General features: G+C 44.4%; 1 protein-coding gene across 5 annotated transcripts in view; it reads right to left on the reverse strand.

Moving 5' to 3' along the window:
- GALNT17 (polypeptide N-acetylgalactosaminyltransferase 17) overlaps window positions 1-22,726 on the reverse strand; it is a 459,638-nt gene that overhangs the window by 278,346 nt on the left and 158,566 nt on the right. For all 5 annotated transcript variants that reach the window (XM_075905118.1, XM_075905119.1, XM_075905117.1 and 2 more), the window contains one exon: window positions 6,815-6,998. In XM_075905118.1, the coding sequence (XP_075761233.1) occupies window positions 6,815-6,998 (184 nt within the window). The remainder of the gene's footprint in view (window positions 1-6,814; window positions 6,999-22,726) is intronic.

Below are 22,726 nucleotides of genomic sequence, written 5' to 3' on the forward strand. Positions count from 1 at the left end.
TGCACTAGGAACACCAGGGCCGGCCCATGGCACCTGAGGCGGGGAGCTCAAATGACACCCCCATCCCCCCTCGCTGCACCAGCAGCAGACACAATTTTCTACACTCTGGATCCTAGTGCCCCCCCCCCCCCCCAGTCTGGCATCTGAGGCGACCACCTCAGTTCGCCTCATGATAAGGCTAGCCCTGAGGAACACACTGGCAGGCAGACTGCTGCTGCAGGAGGAGGGGGACAGATGCTGCACTGCTTTAACATTCCTCGGCATGGGGAGCTCAGAATGCTGTGGGAGAAGTCGGAGGGAATCCCAGGAAGAGCAGAGATCAGCTCTGCCTTCCCACAACACTGCACTATGGTATACATACCCACAATGCATTGCTCACACTGTCGATGAGGATGCCCCCACTGTGGGACAGGATCTGTAGACAGAGGGAACCAATGTGAACACCATCTGCTGATTGTTGTTTTGTCAACTCTTGGGTGTCGACATAAGTTCTGTCTACAAAACCTGATAGTGTGGACACACTTAGGGTATGTCTAGACTACATCCCTCTGTGGCCAGAGGGATGTAAAGGAGACATACCGAAATTGCTAAAGAATACCGAAATTGCTAAATATCCCGCACTTCATTAGAATGAAAATGGCCACCGCTTTTTGCCACCGCAGCAATTTGCCGGAAAAAAAGCGGCAGTCTAGATGGGGATCGATCAACAAGAAAAGCCTTTTCCGACCAATCCTGTCAACCTCGTTACACAAGGCATAAGGGATCGGTTGGAAAAGGCTTTCTTTGTCGACCAATCCCCGTCTAGACTGCCACTTTTTGCCAGCTAATTGCCACGGCAGCAAAAAGCAGCAGCCATTTTTATTCTAATGAAGTGTGGGATATTTAAATCCCTGTTTCATTAGCAATTTCAGTATGTCTAATTTACATCCCTCTGGCCACAGAGGGATGCAGTCTAGACATACCGTTTGTACTCAAGAGGAAAAATACATAAGAGGTTAAGTAGACAGACTTGAGGAGAGTGGGAAAGAAGAATTTCGTTTTCTGTTTTGCGTCAACAAATTGGACCCTGGGAGAAGGGAGCATGACTGGACAAAAGCTTGTGTGGAGTTTATATAAGGAGCCCCTTTAAGGGGGAAATGGAGTCAAGATACTGCTTGAGAGCGGCAACATATCAGCCCACTCTAGCTAACCCCTAGACATCTGCATTCAAGCAGCTAGAGCAAAACCATCTACTGCAATATGCGTCACACAAGAATGCCAGTTGGAACAAAAAAGCCTCCCTGTATCTCTTAAACCTTCTTAAGCCTTCCACTCGGAGAAATGCCTGGAGCCCAAGAGCTAGAGCAAAGCCTGCAGGAATTTGAGGCTAGGGTGGTGGCAAAGAGCCCGTTATTCACAGACTAGCTGGGAAGGCAGCTCCAGAAATGAACAGTGCAGAGCCATGGCTATGACTAAACCTCTGAACCTGTTACTCAGAGTGATTATAATAATTAATGCCACTGGCATGTCATTGGGCATTTCTTAGAAAGGACTGTGGGGGATGATTTGCTTCTCCTGCTCATTTCTTTCCCCTACCCCCATTGGCCAGCAACTACAAGCTTGAGCAGACTCCAGTCTATCTGCACCACGGCTTACCCAGCGACTGGAAGCACCACGTGGGCAGCTGGAGAACGGAAGAGACTGTTCCATTAAATATTCAAAATCATTTTTAAAAAGCGATGCCATTTTTTCCCCTTTCACTTTAGCTTTTTCTGGCGGCGTTAACAACATGGTCATGCTAACAGCAAACAAATGGAGATTCTATACAGCAGGACGATTTCATCTTCCCCAACTTGTCACAGTTCTAGGCAGACCTAACACTTGGGGACATTGTTTTTTTCTTAAATCTCGTGTTACTTCCAGGCCAAAATATCACTGAACCAGATTTTATTAGGATTCAGAAAGTGATTAGACACTTACCTAGATAATGAAAACTCCATAGTTATTAAGCAGGGTGTCACCCTGCTTCCGGCCATATCAATTAGGGATTTAAAAAAATACGTGGTTAAGGGCTGAGGAAGAAATATACCCTCAGGGAAGATGGTTTCACAACTGCCCATTCTGTGGTTTCTAGAACGTTCCTCCAAAGTCACTGGTGCTGACCCCTACCTAAAGACAGGATGCTGGAGTAGATGGACCATTGGCAAGTCTGGCAAGTTCTACTTTCCCAATTCACTTAGGAGGGTGTTATACTCTATTAAAGCAGAGGATTCATGCGTAAAGCAGTGCCTTTAGTACCACTATGCATGGCAGTGGCTATCCACCAGCAGCTACGTTTTATCTGGATTTCAGTGTAGACACTGGTGCTTGACTTCGTCAGCAATGAAACGACACATGATCAGCTTTTGCCTTCAACACTAGTCACATACCAGAACGCAGCAGGACAGTGTGACCGTGGCCTGCACATCAGGGTGTTGTGGATCATGTCGAGCCACTGGGTAGCACTTTGTGCATAGCTGGTCTACTGGTAAATACGCTTTTCTAGGCAGAAGATGAGGACGGACACCTTAGGTCAAAAAGTAAATGAGTTGACTGAGCTTGTGTGAAGCCCCAAGCTATGCACGATGCTATTGGACGTAACAATCCACACTACTGTCAGAATTTGAACCTCAGACCTTCAGATCTCAAATATTCACTCTTCACTACTCCATTAGCTGGTAGGTCGTGACCCTCCATGTGGATGTAATTTACACTGCATCATTGCATGCTATGTTGACCAGACCAGCAACTTTTGCTCAACAGGTGCCTGGAGTCAGAAGAATAAATGTTGCAAAAGATCGGGACTGTGGGTTTACAAGCAGAATTATCCTGAGGACGTTTAAATGGCGTCAATGCCAGTTTTATACTGGGCATGATCCGATATTCTTGTTAACCTGCTTTCAGAAAGGGGCCTGGACTGAAACCCTGAATTCTGTACTCCGAAAATGGGAGACAGTTCAGTTCTGGAGCTGAGCTATTTTCATGAAGGAAAAAGCCATGCACTCATTTTTATCTTTTTATTAAAATAACAAAAGGAAGAACAAGAGACACTGAGTAGCAGGAATTGCTACCTATGAATAGTTTGAGTCTGTGGGCATTATAATTGCCAAGTAGTCTCCAGCAGAGCTGAGTATGTTTTCACAGTTATATTTAAAATTAATACATGCTTTATAATGCTTATCAGCCAGGGCTTTTTTAAACAGTTTTCCTTACTAATGCAGCAATTTTAAATCCATTTAGGCTAATTTCCTTCAACTTGAATCTATTTTAATCAGAGACCAGAATACTTGACTTAAATGGTTTGTATGAAACTCTTCATAAAATCTGCAATAAAAGAGCATGCGGCATCAGAAAATTGAGGAGCAAATCTTGAAATCGGAAAGGAGGGGAGAAATGATATTTTTCCAAATCCTCTAGCAAAGTTATAATCATTCCCCAACCAGACAAAGCTCCCACTTAAAATGCCAGAATACTCAATCTTGAAAATCCAAGTGCAAAAATATACCAGGGAATGCTTCACAGAGACAAACACAGAAGTACTGAACTCCAAAATGTCCCATATCAACTCTCTCCCAAAATATTAGCCAAGTCACACAATCATGTATGTAACAACCCAAAAAACTCCGTGGGAAGGAAAGACAAAATAACATGCCAGACGTGACCGTTGTTTCTGCGGAAAAACGAACTGGAGCGGTGAGAACTAACCATGTAAGAGTGAATTCAACCCCCATCCAAGATCTCAAAGAACATTAATTCCCAAACTCATCTCACAAATTGGCTGTGGCTGTGCTACCACTAGGAATTCTGGTTTGTGTCAGGGGCTCCTATCCGGAAGGCCCACCCCAAGAGTTTTTCAATGTACAACAGACTTCCGATAATCCGGAACCTATGGGACGTAGGTGGTGCCAGATTATCAGATATGACGGACTATCAGGAGGTACTATAAACTGGTTATATATATACTGTATATATTATATACTGTATATAAAGTGTTTTTAACCCTTTTTATTGTACATGCTCTATACAGTATACTGTAATGTTTTAGTTTTTTTAAGCCTTTTTTACCCTTTTTGCTCAGTTCAGCTGCTGCCGCTGTTACCTTGTCACTCACTAGGCTGTTGCCATTTTGATGCCGGACTATCAGGAGTGTTGGACTATTGGATGCCGGACTATTGGAGTTTTACTGTAGTAGGATTTGTAAATCAGGTAGCTGTATGTGCAAATCCTTTGATTTGTATCTGCAAATTTGCTAATGCAACATGCAAGTGCAAATTGTGCCTGTACAAGGGGAAGTTACAGCCTTAGTCCCTTAGAAACATCTGGGCAAATTTTCCATTTCCATTGTTCGGGTGGAGTTGGAAAGTTAAACAGCAGGCAGGCAAGTAAAGAACTTCAGTTTGCCAAGACATTAAGTCCTTAGCCCTTTCCCACATGTGATGTGTCCTTATCTCCTTTTTGCATCATTATCAGTGGTCTGCAGATTCCAACCAATATTTTTATCATTGCCCTACTGACATGGAAGGTGGACATATATCTTTTGTGTTTTAATCTTTCTAGATACATTTTTTTCGGTGCCTTCACTCACATCGCAGACAAAGTAATAGAGATGTAGCCATGTTAGTCTGGTCTTGCTGAAACAAAAGACAGGACTATGAAGCACTTTAAAGACTAACAGGATGGTTTATTAGGTGATGAGCTTTCGTGGGCCAGACCCACTTCCTCAGATCAAATTGTGGAAGAAAATTGGCACAACCATATATACCAAAGGGATACACTTTTTTTTAATTGTATCCCTTTGGTATATATGGTTGTGCCAATTTTCTCCCACAATTTGATCTGAGGAAGTGGGTCTGGCCCACGAAAGCTCATCACCTAATAAACCATCCTGTTAGTCTTTAAAGTGCTGCATAGTCCTGTCTTTTGTTTCATCACAGACATACTGACGCTTTCCATTTCAGAGAACACTCTATATTAAACATATCTAAAATTAACCTTAATAAAAATAAGCTCCAGTAATGGCCCTGCCCAGACGCCTAACAGACTGAGTTGGCATCTCATTTGTGTTCACATCTCTATGGGCTTAGCATCATTATCATCTTAAAACGTATCTGGGGGAAAAAAGCACATCACCATTCAGAGACATTTGGAGCCTCCGTTTTACAGCATCTATACGGACGTAGCATTCTTCCATGAGCTAACTGTGCTCTCACAGGGCTGCTAACAGACTTAGATGGGCCCTGGACAAGTGTGGCTCCAGGTCACTGGAAAGAGTGTGGCTTCCCCAGTCAGCCCTTCAGCCCCACACAGCGTGTGCTGCCCAGGTCACTGATGATTTCAAGGGCCCAGGGTGCCGGACGCTGCTATTGCCATAGTAGCAACAGCCAGGCGCCCCAGACCATTTCAAATCTCTGGGCCCTGGGGCAGTCAACCCTTCCCCCACCCCATCAGGTCTAAACACAGAATCAGAGAAATGTAGGACCAGAAGGAACCTGCAGAGAGGCAGGACTAAACATCATCTACACCATCTCTGACAGGTGATTGTCTAACCAGTTCTTACAAACCTCCAGTGATGGAGATTGCACAATCTCCTTAGGCAATTTGTTCCAGTGCTTAACCACCCTGACAGTTGGGAAGATTTTCTTAGTGCTTAACCTAAATCTATTTTGCTGCAATTTAAGTCCATTACTTCTTGTCCTGTCCTCAGTGGTTAAGTAGCACAATTTATCACCCTCTTCTTTATAACAACCTTTTACATACTTGAAGACATATGTCCCTCCTCAGTCTTCCGCAGATTAAACAAACCTGGATTTTTTTTTTCAGTCTTTCCTCACATGTCATGTTTTCTAGGCCTTGGATCATTTTTATTGCTCTCTTCTGGACTTTCTCCAACTTGTCAACATCTTTCCCAAAGTTTGGCGCCCAAAACTGGACAAAATACTGCAGCTGAGGCCTTATCTGTCCTGAGCAGAATGGCGGAATTATTTTTCATGCCTTGCTTACAACACTCCTCCTTAATACATCACATCTTAGCTACAGAGCCCAAACCTGGAAATAATACGTAGGTGGATCACGCAGCCTTGCAAAGGTCTCTCTTGTGACCCATACTGTGGGCATTTCCTCATACCTCCCTTCTGTTACAGCTGCGTAGTTGAGTGACTAGTCTCCAATTGGTGAAGGAAGCAACTGACAGAGATGTAAAACCAAATGGCGGTAACCAGCAGGGCCGACAGCCACCTCAGGCCTAATGACATGGAAGGTGGACATATATCCCATTACCAGTGCAAGGTATGGGAGGATCCAGCTTCGCGCCCCCTGGAAGGGGCAAGGCCTTTGCTGGAAGGGGCACAGCTGGGGGCAGCCAGGCCTCAGCATATCCCCTCCCCGCCCCCGCAGCCCTCAGAGCCACGAGGAGCAGCACGCTGGTGGCGACTCAAAGGGAGCTGGGGATCTGGCCACCATAGCAGAGGCAGCTGTCAGTAGCCCCGGGACCTTCTAAACTGCTGGGTCGCAGGACAACGGCCCTCTTTGCCCCCCGTCAGTGGGCCTGTCAGTATTGCAAGTGACGTGTCTGGTGACCCCCTCCATAGGGCTGCAAGGGACTGTCACCAGCACCCCCCTCAGATTATGAATAGTCTTTCTGTGTATGATTGTGACACCTACGAAGGAGCCCCTGTCATGGACTGGAATGCCCTTGTGCCTGGTGCTGTGCAAATACAGAACTAGGAGACTTTCCTGGACACTGCTGTTTATCGCTCACCCTGGTGCTTCCACGATGTTGATGCTAAAGGAGACTTACTTGGTTGGACGATAATCAGGTATGGAGCGATCCAGTGAAATTTTCTCGCTGAGGTAGGAATTGTAGCCGTACTTCTCATGTGGGCCCTTAGCTTTCTCTTCCTCTGCTGGGGAAAGGGTGGCCGGAAGCCCACCTTTGCCACGCCCACCATAGCCTTCAATGAGACCGAGTGACTTCGACAAACCTTGGGAAAGAAAAAAAAGATAATTGTTGTAGAGTGCTTATGTATCAAATCACCCCCACCACCCTTCCATGGGGCAGTAGAGACATGCTCTTCCATTGTTGTTGCAGCCAAATAGTTCTACGGGTTTCTCCATTATTACATAAATGTCTGTGTGGCCCAGTAAATCAGATGAAGGCTATTTTAATTGAGGATTCAAGTTAGCTATTCAGAGAATCTGTCCTACTCATCTTCACGGTCCCATTTGTTTGGAGCGATTGTACATTTTCACAAAGAATATACTGTTAGGTGTGTCTGTCTGTTGGCGTATTTTCTGTTTTAGTGTCCATCACTAGTGCAGGTAAGTGCTTCAGTGCTAGGCAGGAAAGGAAGTTGAGAAATTGATCATATGCGGTGACATATCCCATCAGTTCACCAAAACGCAGTCCTGGAAGAAAGTTTCCCGTCAGGAGCCAACATGACAACCCCTCCTGGAGATCTCTCCACTCTGCAAACTATGGTTATTTATACCTACTTCCCTTTCTCAGTGGGATAATTACATATAAGGTTAGATGTCCCCAGAAGGAGAATGGACTGAATATGGTCTAAGAATAGAAACATGCTGGGTAACTGCCAAGTGAATATTTTTTTACTTAGTTTGAACAGTGAATAGCATACAAATGTTGCAGATTAAAACAATTTTCCCTCCTAGCTTTCTTAAGGTGTAACAACATTCTCTAAGACCTTTATCGAATGGATTTACTCATTCGTATTTGCGCAGCAGTAGGACGTAAGCAAGGTTCAAGAATGAATCAAGGACAATAATAGCAATGATAAGGGAGGTGATGGGGAGCCAAGTTCAGACTTGCTTCACTACTGATATATAGCACCTGACATGTTAGCATTTTTCACAAGTGAAGATTCAGACCTTTCTCTTTGGCAGATGCTACAACGTTTGATGGATGGGTTTTTTAAACCTTGATATTTCCTTCTTCATTTTTATTTCAGAGAGCCCTGATTCTCAAAGCAGGGTTCTTCATCACCCCTGCTAATACATAAGACAAGAGAAGATGTTCTTGTCGCAAAAGCACAGTAGTTAGAATTCAGAGGTCGGAGTTCTACTCCCAAATTTGTTTTGGTTGTCATGGGTGACCTTGAGCAGATGATCTGAGTCTCTTTATGCATCATGTTTCCCATTTGCAAGATGGGGATTTTAACACTTCTCTACCTTAAAGGATTATTGCCAGGCTAAATGAAAATCATTTGTGAGCATAAATCACTGTGAAATCCTGTGACAGGAGGTGTTATTATTATGACAGCTTCTGACAAGGGATCTCTATCTTGCCAACTCTCCAGATTTTATCATGAATCTCATGATATTTAAGGGTTGGGGCTGTGCAAGTCTGTGAAAATCTCAAAAAAGGAAAATTAAAAATCCTAAAGGTATTATTTTTTAAAATATCTCATGATTTTTAAACCACTTGGCTACGTCTAGCCTGGCATGATTTTCCGCAAATGCTTTTAACGGAAAAGTTTTTCCGTTAAAAGCATTTGCGGAAAAGAGCGTCTAGATTGGCACGGATGCTTTTGCGCAAAAGCACTTTTTGTGGAAAAGCGTCCGTGCCAATATAGACATGTTTTTACGCAAGAAAGCCCCGATCGCCATTTTCGCCATCAGGGCTTTTTTGTGCAAAACACTTTTTAGCTGTCTACACTGGCCCTCTTGCGCAAATACATTTGCACAAGAGGGCTTTTTCCTGAATAGGAGCAGCATAGTATTTGCACAAGAACACTGACAATCTTACATTAGATCGTCAGTGTTCTTGCGCAAATTCAAGCGGCCAGTGTAGACAGCTGGCAAGTTTTTCCGCAAAAGCAACTGCTTTTGCGGAAAAACTTGCCAGTCTAGACACAGCCCTTGAGATACTGGGGGGCCTAATACATAATGGCTGTGTCTAGAGTGGCAAGTTTTTCTGCAAAATCATCTGCTTTTGCAGAAAAACTTGCCAGCTGTCTACACTGGCCGCTTGAATTTCCGCAAAAGCACTGACGATCTCATGGAAGATTGTCAGTGCTTTTGCGGAAATACTGTGCTGCTCCTGTTCAGGCAAAAGTCTTTTTCCGAAAAACTTTTGCGCAAAAGGGTCAGTGTAGACAGCAGGGATTTGTTTTCCACAAAAAAGCCCTTGATTGCGAAAATGGCGATCGGGGCTTTTTTGCGGAAAATCGTGTCTAGATTGACCACGGATGCTTTTCCACAAAAAGTGCTTTTGCGGAAAAGTGTCCGTGCCAATCTAGACGCGCTTTTCCGAAAATGCTTTTAACGGAAAACTTTTCCGTTAAAAGCATTTCCAGAAAATCATGCCAGTGTAGACGTAGCCAATCAGTGTTCCCTGTAAGCTGCACGCTTGAATCAGAAGAGATTCAAGTGCTGCCCAGCTGATTAGCAGAGCACCCACAGCTAGGTTTTGGCTTCTACTCATGATGCACATTTACACGTGTCTCGGTGCACACATAAATGTATTCTACATGTGGATGGGAAAAAATCTGCAGATTTTAACCATTGTAACAGATACGATTTCAGACCCAAAATTTTAATTCATTTTGTTCAACCTGTTCATGAAATCTCTCTACTGAGAACTTTCTATGGGTGTGTCTACATAGCACCCGAAACTCATAATAAGATACGCAATCTGCACTATGCAAATTGCGCATCTTATTTCAAATCTATTTTGAAATAGCTTATTTTGAAATTTGGCATATCTACACAGCACCAAATTTCAAAATAACATGCTCTTTTGAACTCTCCCTTATCCCTCATGCAATGAAGTTTACTGGAATGGTGAAATAGTGCGCCTGTTATTTCCAAAAATATTTCAAAATAACGGGCAACTTGTGTTGACGCAAGCTAGCTATTTCGGGATACCTCAGGCATCCCAAAATAGCTGTGTAGTGTAGGCGTACCCTCTGATGAGCAAAATTACCCTACACTCCATCAATGCTATTTCTTGGCTGGTAAGAATATAGCACACAATTATGAAATGTTCCCTGGATGTCTTGCATGCAGGTACATTTTATTATAGGTGCATTATGTTCCCACTGGTTAGCTTGTAAATCTCTGACCCCTTAGCTTTGCTGGGTTTTATTCATTGATTTACTTAATTTACAACTGTATTCTTTCCTTGAAACATTTATAATTTTTTTTAATAGGTTTCAGAGAATCACGTAATAGAATTATGAGCTCTCCATGCAAAGCTGCTGAGCTAATGGTTTTTTCTTCCTCTTTGGATACTCCTTAGATGACCCTGAATCTACATGTTGACAAGGATTTGAGCCATACCTGCATTAGGGATTATTTTTTTAAGCAAAAGCTGCCTAGAGTTGCTAGCTCCAGAATAGCTCACGAATATGGAATGGCTGTCAGAACTTTTCATATCCTGTCCCACCCAGCTCTAAGCAGGTCTAAATGATATGGTGTAAAAACTTTGACGGTCACAGGAAGTATCCATATTAGTGCTCCCACCAGCACCAACAGTGGTGAATCTGTGTTTGGTGCTAGTAATGCAGGGACGATTTCACTAACAAGCCCTAGTGTAGTCAAAATAAATGCCTCGTGAACATGAAACCTTGTTAACTGGGGAGGCTCTAGAGAATAAATAGCAAGAACTGACGTCCAGCTCATCAGCTTTGAATAAAAAGTGTATAGCTCTTATTTCAGGAGATTATTCATGGCAGAAAGACACACCCGCATTGATTGAACCAGTGTTGATTCATATCGACCAACTAAACAGTCACTGAAGTGAATTTCCAGATATGCACTTTTCTGCATTGCTCTTCCTTCGGCTCATGGTTTTACGGCAAAAACTAAAACCTATGTCAAACCTTTTAATCAGTGCAATAAATTAAATGCACAACACAATCATTCTGCAAACATTAGGCAAGAGATCTGCAAGGAGCACATATTTAGAACTGTCCTATCTGGTGTATCAGAGGCACCAAAATTGGAGTAAAAAAAATGAAAATCCCCAGGTGTGATGTGACGAGGATCTATACATTTTACTCAGGGTAGTTCCCATGCCTCCCTTCCCCAGGTTAGGCTGTCAGAAAGGTTCACTAATGCCGTTAGTGTGTCACTTTGTTTTAAGATGCTTGGCACTAAGGCTCAGGAAATGTTTGGCAAGGATGTTAACAGCCCAACTCTAAGAGGAAAATGAAAGAGACAACATTTATTTCCAATGGATTGTCTCAGAAGAAATGGGATTGAAGAGAAATATTCAGATAAACACCCCGAGCCAGCAAATTACTTAATCCTTTTTGCTATATATTATTTAGGTTAAAAAAGATGCCTCTCCGAGTGTTTTAGGCATCATTGATATCACCTAAAACACAGCTTAAGTGCAGCAGTACAATTCCAACTAACAACTCCACTGAAGCCAAAACTCAATCCTCCTCAAATGCCTGGGGGGAAAAAGATGAGTCAAAGGGCAGATTTACACCACGGAGCAATGTCGACGTAAGCTATGCAAACAGCATAGCTGGAGTCGATGTACATTAAGTCGAGTTGACACGGGATCTCCACTGTAGGGGATTTGCGGGGGAAACTCTCCTGTTGATGTCCCTCATGCTTCTTGTTCCAGTGGAGTACCAGAGTCAATGAGAGTTGATCAGCAGTTGATTTAGCAGGTCTTTACTAGACCCACTAAATTGACCCCAGGGGAATCTATTGCCACAGTGCCAATCTCCCAGGAAGTGTTGACCTGCCCTGACAAACATGCTTTTCACAGAACATTCCAACATGTTAATTGGACCTCATTGTTTGCTTGCGCTCTCCCCTCCCATACCCATCCCTTCCCCTGTATTTAGCTACTTTTTCTTGCGTTGTACTTCGATCACACACTGTCAGGGGCAAGCTCTCTTTGTTCTGTGTTTTGCACAGCACCTATCATAACAGGGTTCTGGTTTGTGAAAGGACATTCTAGGCCTTACTCAGCGCAAAGAAATAATACTAGGGTGCTGAAGATCAGATTAGGGCTGTTTGGAGCAAAAGGAAGAGTTATTTGCAATGACACAAGGTCAAGAAATAGAATGCTCTGACAGCACCCCCTCATATTCATAACAATGGGACTGAGGTGATAGCCTCGCTGCTAAGATCAGCTCTGACAGTTCGGCACCTACAACAAGCTTGCAACTTTAAGCAAGAGTGGTATTATGAATAGGAATTCAATGGGATGAGTTGCATGCTTCAAGTGAAATATGTGCTTAAGGCCTTTATCGGTAGTAATTATATTTTTAATTCTCATTTGCCTTTTGATTCTGCTAGGGACCTTATGTCTGGATCTCAGAGAGGGAGTGATCTTCCCTACCAGGTCCATGCTGCTGACAGAGAATGAATCATTAGGTGCTTTTGGTGGTTTAGTAGCAAGGAAGAGTGAATTGATTCTGATAAAAATAGAACTGGCACGAACCTTTCCCAACATGAAAACTAAATCTTTATTATTCTGGCCAGGCACAGAAACATAACTGCCAAACTGCAGAAAGGTGTTTTTTTGCTTTTCTTCCATCCTGTCTAGGAATGATAATCACCATTAATCACACACAACAAGCCTGATTTTAGGTGATTCTCTGCCCAATTTTATAAACTCAAGAGATTCAGATAGTTTGGATAAAGGTCAGGCATTGATCTGGACTGGATCTCTGAACATTTCTAAGCTACACTCATTCTTAAACTACTTTCTCTCAAAGAACATCTCAGAAAATATACTTTACTCAACGTCCCCCTGGTCATTTCAATTTTGGGGAACGTCCACCTCTTACACTGCTGCAGTAAGAAAGAATCTATGCCTACAGCTCTAAAGATCTGAGCCATTCCTGCTGAAAAGCCAGAAATCATATTCTCCAAGGACTCACAAAATGTTAGTTTTCTTCATGGTGGTATAAAAATTTAATTTCTATAGCAAAATTATTCCTACACTACCACAGTTACAGTAGCTATATTATTCTACTCTTAAACTAGCAGTATATTTCAGAAGGAGACAGTAGCTTACTTGGACAGAGCAAAGCTTTGGAAAAACACAATACAATGTGATACACAGTCTTCATTTACAAAGCATCCAGTCAAATAGACAGCCCATGTACAATGCAACTGGGAAAAGCATTTTGCTGTACTTCAGCACAACTGAAGGCAAACATTAATCTGTCTTGTATAACTATTAAAGGGAGTAAACTGCCTTCACTGAAAAGGACTGAGTTTGAAACAGAAAGGGCCTAAGGGTGCAAATAATTATTTACTGGCAACAATTGTCTCCCTAACAATTGGATCCCTAACTGGATCCAAATTAAGAACTGAGATCCTCTAAAAGGTCAGAACTGATCAAATGTTGGGGTTCAGCCAATTACAGGGATCAGGGCCAGCTGCAAAGTTTGGACCAGTTCCAAACTTCTCCAAAGTTTGAGGCCATTTGCACCCAGAATTTTTGTTCAGACCCTTATTTCATTATTAGTAGAATAAAAGCTGGATTCAGCTGGTGATCTAATTAGGGCACTTTTCCTTTCAAGCTTCTACTGAAACAAATTGCCCCCCAGCAGATACTGCCTTTCTGAACGTCCCATCTTTGAAATGCACCTTGGAACCACCACACTGATCACTTCTGATCATTAAAGATGCATGCTACTTTTTTTCCTCCAAGAGGATGGTTGTCTCATCCAAATTCTGATTAAATGTACATGGTACCAGCCTAAATTTCCCATGCGGTGTCAAATGGATCTAGTATTCCTTTGCTCCTCTTCATCTCTTGTATCCTATTGCTGGGTGTTTGAACAGCTGCTGTATTCCAGTCCAAAGTTCCTACCTACCAGTGGCAAAGAGATTCTTAAACATGGTCTATAGCTGTGGTGTCCAACCAGTTCTGAAGCAGTAGCCACCGCTACAGAGAATGAGTCACACTCAATTGGCCAAATAGACACACTCAACCAGACAAATAGCCACATGTGGCTAGTAGCTAGCGGGTTGGACACCACGGGTCTATAGTCTAATGCTCAATAGGACATAGGCCATAATAAGTCACACTAAAGCAGAAGGTACAGGATACACAATCTGAAAGAAAAGATCTACATTTTACAGTCCGTGGATGGATAGTCTGGGCCACTGCCAAGTAACAGTATGATAAGATGACAGTCTATGCAGACACCTGGATAATGTGTTTGGTTCTGTATGGTACAGAAAGTGCAATTGCAGGAAGGCCAAGAGAAAGAACTATTTATAATGACAGTCATAAATAAAACTTGTAGCACTGGACAAGGTAAGGGAGCACCTTAGCCTGGCATTGTTACATAAGTGCTATTCATTTTTTTAAAAAGCTGATCAAGTAGTGGTATGAAATGTTCAACAAAAAGAAAACTCAGCATCAAAGACCCAGCCAAGATCTGTATGGATGTGACTGGCATAAAATCCAAGAAGACATTCAAGTACCTAAGACCAACCCCCAGAGATTCATTCTTATTAGGATACAGACACAATCCATTTTTTTCCTTTTACAGGCTTGATTTTACATCAGATGTCTAAGCCAGTCTAACAAACTTCCCTGCATGAGCTTGCATCAAAAGGGGGAAAGGGGAAACAGTTATTTCTATGTTGAAAAATCTACAGCATGCTGCTTCATGTTCAAAACGGAAAGCTGTAATAACATATAGAAATGTAGTATGGGTGCCAGTGTTGCACTGTCATTTCTCAAGGCACAAAATTGTCTCCGGGATCAGTAAATCGGACTTTTGGACCCAACTGCGTGTTGGTGCCCTACAGAAAAATGTCTACCTGATCCATATACAATGTCCAGATCTGCCTAGACATTTATGAACTTGGTAGGCTTCCCCTAGTACAAATACTGGGGCAGATCTTCAGAAGATGTAAATTGGCATAGCTCCATTTAGTTGAGGATCTGGCCAGCTACAGTTATTATGTTGTTCTAACTTTTTCCTGTATGTCATGCTCCTGAGCCCTGTTAATTCTTCATAAGCACTTGGAAGAAGGGACTCCATCTTGGGTTGTACATAGCGCTGGTTGAAAATTTTCCCATTAACTGTTTTTCCATCAGAAAATAACTATTTGTCCAAATTAAAAGATTCTAGGGGATTATGACAACTTTGAAGAAATTTTGTTTAGGGGGAGAAAATGGAAACAAATCATTTTGGTTCCATTTCAATCCGATTTATTTTGACCTTATCAGACTGGTATGATTTGATATTTCTTTGACTTTGTTGGGAATTTTATTTTTATTAATGCACTTTTTAAAATGTTTATTTTATATGTTATTAGTTGATTTTTTATATTTCATTTAGTTTTTACATTTTTATGGTTTCTTTCATCAAATCATTAAAAATAAAATGACATAAAATATAATAATAATTTGTGCGGCTGACTCATGCTGTTTTTTATAAATGACGTGTCTTGGGAAATGTTGAAATTCAATGTTTCGTTTCAAGATGGAATAATTATTATCCTGAAATGGCAGAAATTCTAGTGAATCCTGTTTCCCAGACAACTCTAGGCATTGATTTTTACAGCAGAAAGAACAGTGGGGGAATGTCTATGATTGGGGTCCCCAGACATTACCGTAATACAAATAATAAATAATAACTCTACTCACATTGTTGCTTTTGAGAGCACTTCCCTTTTTTTCTAGCCTACTCTTTCCGCTGATTAGCAGAGTGCCCACAACTGGCAGCTTGTATTTCTTTTGGCGGTGCACATCCACACACGTCTTGGTGCACATAACAAAACTTATTCCGCACATGGATGGAAAAAATTAGAGGCAACACTGATCCGGAGCCAATGGTCTCAACATGTTTTTTTTAAAAAGCCAATTTCTGCCTGGATGCCTGTACTGATTTAAATGGGAGAAGCATCTGAATATCAAAAGGCGAAATGTCTGTCCTGCCGAGGCAGGAGAGCAAGAATCATTAGGACAGGATGAAGAATCATTTTGGGGAAGGGTAACTGAGAATGCAAAATCTTTTGGTGGGCTAGACAATGTTGGACGGAAAGTTAAAGGTGGGGAGGGATACAAAGACGTTGGCAATCCAGGTTTCATTTAGTTTGGATTCACTCTATACACCTGTCAGTGTATTTCATCACCTCTAGGACTCTTAGGTGGCTACACACATTGTTTTCCCCAAGTTTCTCACTGCAGTTTATTGTGTGGTGTAACTTGCTTGATTTGTAAGTGTCACAATTTGCTCCATGGCAAAAGGCAAGAAATACTCACAAAGCCCTTTGCTCTTTTCTTCCCCATAGGAATGGGCAGCTCTTAGAAATGGCTGGTTGGGTCTGTTTCAATACAAATCTGGTGGCTATTTGTTGAACCTCCAGGGCAAGAAGGGGGAAGCCAAACATAAGCAGTTGCAACTGTCATTGCTATACCTAACTTGCTGTCTTGTTGTGCAGGTAAGTTTTCTGCACCGAGTTAAACCACCTGGCTCCCATTAACACTGATGGAAGCCATGAGGTTCAGCTGAGATGCTAAAGATTTCTCCTGCAAAGTCTGTAGCATGAGATATATGCTCTCATATATGATCTAAAATGTGATACAGATAAATATTTGTGTTATATTTTATTTAGTATAACAAACGGAATATTATTTTGCATTGCAGTCAATGTAGCTATCCTGATAACTTCTAAATACAAGATGGCTAATTTACATTTTTAAAAGAAAGAAAAGACCTTTGCCCCACAAAGCCTCAGTCTTCCACCCCTATCTAGCAAACATGGCCACCAGTAACCAAATGCACACGTTCCCACAGTGTTCCAGATAGGGTTACCAGGTAGACCCTGCCAAAAAAACAGACATACTTGATCATGGGCGGGGCAGGGCTGGCTAGGAGAGGGTTGGGGCGGGAAGCAGAGCTGGCAGGGGTGGTCCGGGGGCCATGGGGCTAGCCAGGAGGAAGGGGGGGATGGGAAGCAGAGCTGGGGGGGCCGCGGGGCTGGACGGGAGGAATGGGGGGGCTGGGAGGAAGGGGGGGTCAGGAAACAGAGCTGGGGAAGGTCGGGGCCCGCAGGGTGGACGGGGGGGGGGGGGGGCTCGAAGGAAGAGGGGCAGGAAGTGGAGCTGGCAGCGGGGGGAGGGGTGCAGCCACTGACCACAGCCAAAGTCCAAGGGGTCGCGCCCCCGGCAGGCACTCCCTCGAGTTGCTAGTCGAAGCTGAGCGGGGGCGGGGGAGGAGCTGGGAGCCACTCCCCCCGCCCGGCTTCTGCATGCAGCCAGCAGCTCCCAGCTGAGAGGCGGGGCCGCAATTGGCACTGGGAGCCTCTGGTCACATGCTGGGAGTCCCAGCCCCTGCCCCCCTCAGCTTTTGCACGTGACCACAGGCTCCTAGCGCCAATCGTGGTCCTGCCTCCCAGTCACTCCCCCCACCCCTGCCAGGCTTCCGTCTGGCGCCCAGCCGGAAATTCAGAAAATACTGAACATTGCACATGTCCGGTATTTTCTGAATTTTTCTACCGGACAGACGGTGCAAATACCGGACTGTCTGGTAGAAAACCAGACACCTGGCAACTGTAGTTCCAGATCTGATCACCCACTTCAGTGCTTGCTGGATTGGTATGCCATCTTGAGGAGTGGAGCTAACGGTAGCAGTTAGAGATAGAGAAGGCCATGCTGTTAAAACGCTGAAGGCCATGAGTTCGTTAAACTATGTGGTTTCCATGTTCAGGCATGTGCATATCTGTTCATTCATCTAAATAGATTTCCCTAATGAACCAATCACAGGCAAGATTCTGACTCAGGCTAGATTCTGAACCAATCACGGGCTAGATTCTGACTATGTACCTGGGCAAGGAACGAAGACCATCCTTACACACCCATATTGAGCTATGTGGAGTTTAGGTCTAGGACTTGCTTGCTTACTGCCAACCCAGAAGAGATGGGTGGAAACTACATTGCATTTTCACCTACTCCAAAGTCCCTTGATGATACCAGAATGGTGTAAAAAGACCTTAGTGTGACCTTCAAGGGGAACTGTGAGTTACTTGGGGTTCAGTCCTTAGCCCAATTCTGCCCTTGGAATCCATAAATATCCACTCAGAGCCATAAATCAGTCTCATAGACTCATAGACTTTAAGGTCAGAAGGGACCGTTATGATCATCTAGTCTGACCCCCTGCACAGTGCAGGCCACAGAATCTCACCCACCCCTTTTAGAATAATCCTCTCACCTATATCTCAGATATTGAAGCCTTCAAATACTTTGAAGGCCCAAAGATGCAGAGAATCCTCCAGCTGTGATCTGTGCCCCATGCTACAGAGGAAGGTGAAAAACCACCAGGGCCTCTGCCAATCTACCCTGGAGGAAAATTCCTTCCCGACCCCAAATATGGCGATCAGCTAAACCCTGAGCATGTGGGCAAGACTCACCAGCCAGACACCCAGAAAGTTCTCTATTGTAACTCCTATCATCCCTCCATTGACCTATTTCCCACTGATAATGAATAGTCAATTAGTTACCAAGATCATGTTATCTCATCAAACCATCCCCTTATCATAGAATCATAGAACTGGAAGAGACACCCGAAGGTCATCAAGTCCAACCCCTTGCTCTAGGCAGGACCAATCCCATCTAAATCAACCCGGCCAGGGCTTTGTCAAGCCGAGACTTAAACACCTCTAGGGATGGAACTCCACTACTTCCCTAGGTAACCCATTCCAGTGCTTCACTACCCTCCTAGGGAAATAGTTTTTCCTAATATCCAACCTGGACCTCTCCCACCACAACTTGAGACCATTGCTCCTTGTTCTGCCATCTGTCACTACTGAGAACATCCTCTCTCCATCCTCTTTGGAACCTCCCTTCAGGAAATTGAAGGCTGCTATCAAATCCCCCCTCACTCTTCGCTTCTGCAGACTAAACAGACCCAAGTCCCTCAGCCTCTCCTCATAAGTCATATGCTCCAGCCCCCTAATCATTTTGGTTGCCCTCCGCTGGACCCTCTCCAATGCGTCCGCATCCTTTTTGTAGTGGGGGGCCCAGAGCTGGACACAATACTCCAGATGTGGCCTCACCAAAGCTGAATAAAGGGGAATAATGACATCTCTGGATCTGCAGGCAATGCTCCTCTTAATGCAACCTAATATGCCATTAGCCTTCTTGGCTACAAGGGCACACTGTTGACTCATATCCAGCTTCTCATCCACTATAACCCCCACGTCCTTTTCTGTAAAACTACTACTTAAAAGGAATGATTCTGCATATTTTCTTCAGACGGGATCTATTATTTTCAGTTCAACCTTTATCAGAAGTTGTTTTTTAAAAAATCCATAGTTTTTCCATACTTTTTTGCGAACCATTCATTTTGTCTGCAAAGGAGACAATTATAGGAGAGAAAAATCACCGAAGGGTATGTCTACACTGCAAAATTAATTCGAAATAACAGCCATTATTTCAAATTAACTTTAATAGCGTCTATACATGCAAACCACTATTTTGAAATTAATTCGAAATAACGGAGCTCTTAATTCGAACTTGGTAAACCTCATTCTACAAGGAGTAACGCCAAATTCGAAATAGCTATTTCGAATTAAGTGCTGTGTAGACACTTAATTCAAAATAGAGGGCCTCCAGCCCTTCCCAGGGAGCCCTGGTGGCCACTCTGGGCACAACCAGGAAAACTTACTCTCCTCTCCCGCAGCCCCGGAGCCATTAAAGGGGTAGACCCTGGCCACAGTGCCTGTGCCAGCTCCAAGCCTGCCAGCCCAGAACCAGGAGTGGCCACCGGGGCCCCTGACCCAGCGGCCCCAAAACATGAGCCAGGAAGCCACTGGCAGCCAGCCCTCCACCACTCCCCAGGAGTAGTCTGCCAGATCCCAGGAGCCTGACAGGGGCTGGAGAAGGCGGACGCCTTCCTGGTCCAGGGTGGAGATCATGGACGTTATTCAGGTGGGGGGGGATGCTCCCAACATCCATGATCTCCGCTCTAGATGGAAGAATGCAGCCGTCTAGGGCAGGAAAGCTGCCAGCCTGGCCACCAAAGGCCACATGCGCACCCAGGAGCAGGTTTGCATGAAAATCAAGTTGGTCCGGCGAGACCCCCAACCCTGGGCCCTGAGTTTCCCCTCCCCCTTCTTCCCCTGGCTTCCCCCTTGCAGCTCCCTCCTCCCAGGTTTCCCTCTCCTCTCTCCCACCCTCTCTCTTAGCCCCTCACACCTCCTTTTCCCAGAGTTTCTTCCCCCCCCCTCAAATTTTGTTAAATAAAGACAGTTCGTGTTTATGAAAAAACGTGTCTTATATTTGACATCAGGAAGGGGGGCTAGGGAGGTGTAAGTGGAAGGACGTGAGGGAGGAATGGGGCATGAGCCCCCGGGAGGGAGGACCGGGGTGGCTCTGAGGGCTCTGAGGGGTGGATGCTCTCCCACAGGGCCTCCTGGATCCTGACAGCCCCCCGATGGACCCCCCAGATAGCAGCCTGCAGCAAGTGCAGCTGGGCTGATGGCAACGACCCAGGGGCAGCTCTGGCTCCACGTGGCCGAGTGCTGTGGTGTCCCGAGTGCGGGCGCTCAGGGCATTCCAAGACAGGACTGCTTTGCTGTCCCTCATCGAGGTAGACAAGCAAGCGGGGAACCCTGAGAACTGTCTGTCTGGGGTGGGGGTAGGATCCCTTTAAGAATGTAGCTCAGTTAGCCTCAGGCAGCAGCCCCACACACTAAGTCCTAACCTGGTGCCCTGCCGGCACTGGTTCCGGCCAGCCTTAACTTCAGTTCAGGGTCCACTCAGTGTGGACGCGCTATTTCAAAATAGGTTTTGTGTGTAGCTGCATTAATTTGAATTAGCTTAATTCAAATTAACTATTTCAAATTAAGTTAACTCGAATTAATGCTGTAGTGTAGACATACCCTTACATATTAGAAAGAAAGTGCCACGTTTTAGTGTACGCATTATAAAAACAAAAATCCAGCTCACTTCATTCCCTTGGTTAGGTGAATGAGCACATATTGTGCATTCTCATTCACACCAAGGTAAGCCATAGTTCCGTAACAGAGCCTTTGATAACCACAGAAAGTGCACAGAAATCCATAAACGTCATTGGAGTTCTCACCATGCAGATCTAATTTAGGTACAAAGATCCTACGTAAGATACATAGAATTTTACAATGGGGATCAGCATACATTTTTACTTGAAGTTTCTGCAGAAGGCCAACATAGCCACATTCCATATCATCCTTCCCAGGTCTACAGTTCGACACTTCTCATTAAAATGCTGGTTACTTTGGACTCTGTCTCCCACAATGGTCAAGCCAAAAAAACCCAAAACATATCAATGCAAATATATAATTGTTATGCAAATAGCTCTGTAGAGCGAGAAACTTTGGGTCAATAGATGCAAACAACGATAGGCTACTAATTACCTGTTACTGAGCTATGAGCTTATTACTTTTTTACAGTCAAGAAAATCTATGTTACAGGCTTTTGCTCAGTATATTTAATCTTTTATATCATTCCTCCTCCCCCCCTCCACCCCACCCCAGCTGTTTTTATTCACCATTCTAAATTGGACATTTAATTTACTGGTCATTTACCAGTGGGAATTTGGTGCATTCGCATACTCACGTCACCCTAGAGATTCTTTTTGCTCTTTCAACTTTTTCTCATTTTTTTATGCTTTCAAATAGGTCAAAAGGGTGCCATGACAAGACTTTTAATATCTGAGGGCACTTATAAAAGAAACGGGAGAGGAATATTTGGTACTGTAATTCCCCTTGGCTCCAAAAAACATACTTTTAATGAACAGTACCTCGGTATATGCATATCAGCACCTTTCATAAGACTGAATCATAACCGCTCAACTCTCTCTGCTGTTTACAGTGAAGGCAGAGTGTCATTTAGATTAAGTACAAGAAGCCAATGCCTTGGAGTCCTAATCCAGTCCCTTGAAGTAAACGGGACAATTCACACGTTTAAAGTTAAGCATGTGCACATGTGCTTGGTGAGACCAGTGTCTTGAAGCAAGAGGTTCATCATTTGCTTGCTACTGTCAATGCACAATTATGAATGGTCGGACTGTGCAGCAGGAGAATATAGAATTTCTAGAAGCCTGAACCCAGTGCACCCCCAATGGCTGCCAGCACGCCCACAGCAACCTCTGAGGCCCCTGGCCAGGGATGAAAGAGGACTCCAGCCTGGACTGATGTGGAGATCCTGGTTCTCATTGAGGTCTGGGGGAGGAGACCAACCTCCACAATCTCTGCACCAAGAGGCAGAATGCCAACGTGTATAACCAGATGGCTGCCAGCCTGCCAGAGAAAAGACACATGCAGACCCTCAACCAGGTCCACACGAAATCCAAAGAGTGCCAGTGGGCCTACACTAAGGCCAGGGAGCAAAGTTCTTGGTCTGGGGCAGCACTGCACACCTGCTGCTTCTATAAGCAGCTGGATGCCATTTTGGGATGAGGGGCCAGTCATCTCTCCCCGCCCCCATCATCAATTCCAGCCAAGACACCCCCAGCATCAGCCTCCATGAGGGTGGGATTGTGAAGGAAGAGGAGAAGGAGGAGGAGGTGGCCAGACAGGACACCATGCCCTCCAGCCTGGAGCTGCTCACTCTGGAGCCAGTCCTCTTCTCCCAGGATGTCTCCCAGGGCTCGGACAATCCTGGGGAAGGCACTTCAGGTGAGTTCCGTCACTTTCCCTATATACACATGGGGGCAGGTGGCGGGCTACAAGGGGCTGTGCACTCCTCGCTGGTGCACATGGAGCACCAGTCCAG

The sequence above is a fragment of the Pelodiscus sinensis genome, chromosome 21 (genome assembly GCF_049634645.1).
Source record: "Pelodiscus sinensis isolate JC-2024 chromosome 21, ASM4963464v1, whole genome shotgun sequence".
Taxonomy (NCBI): domain Eukaryota; kingdom Metazoa; phylum Chordata; order Testudines; family Trionychidae; genus Pelodiscus; species Pelodiscus sinensis.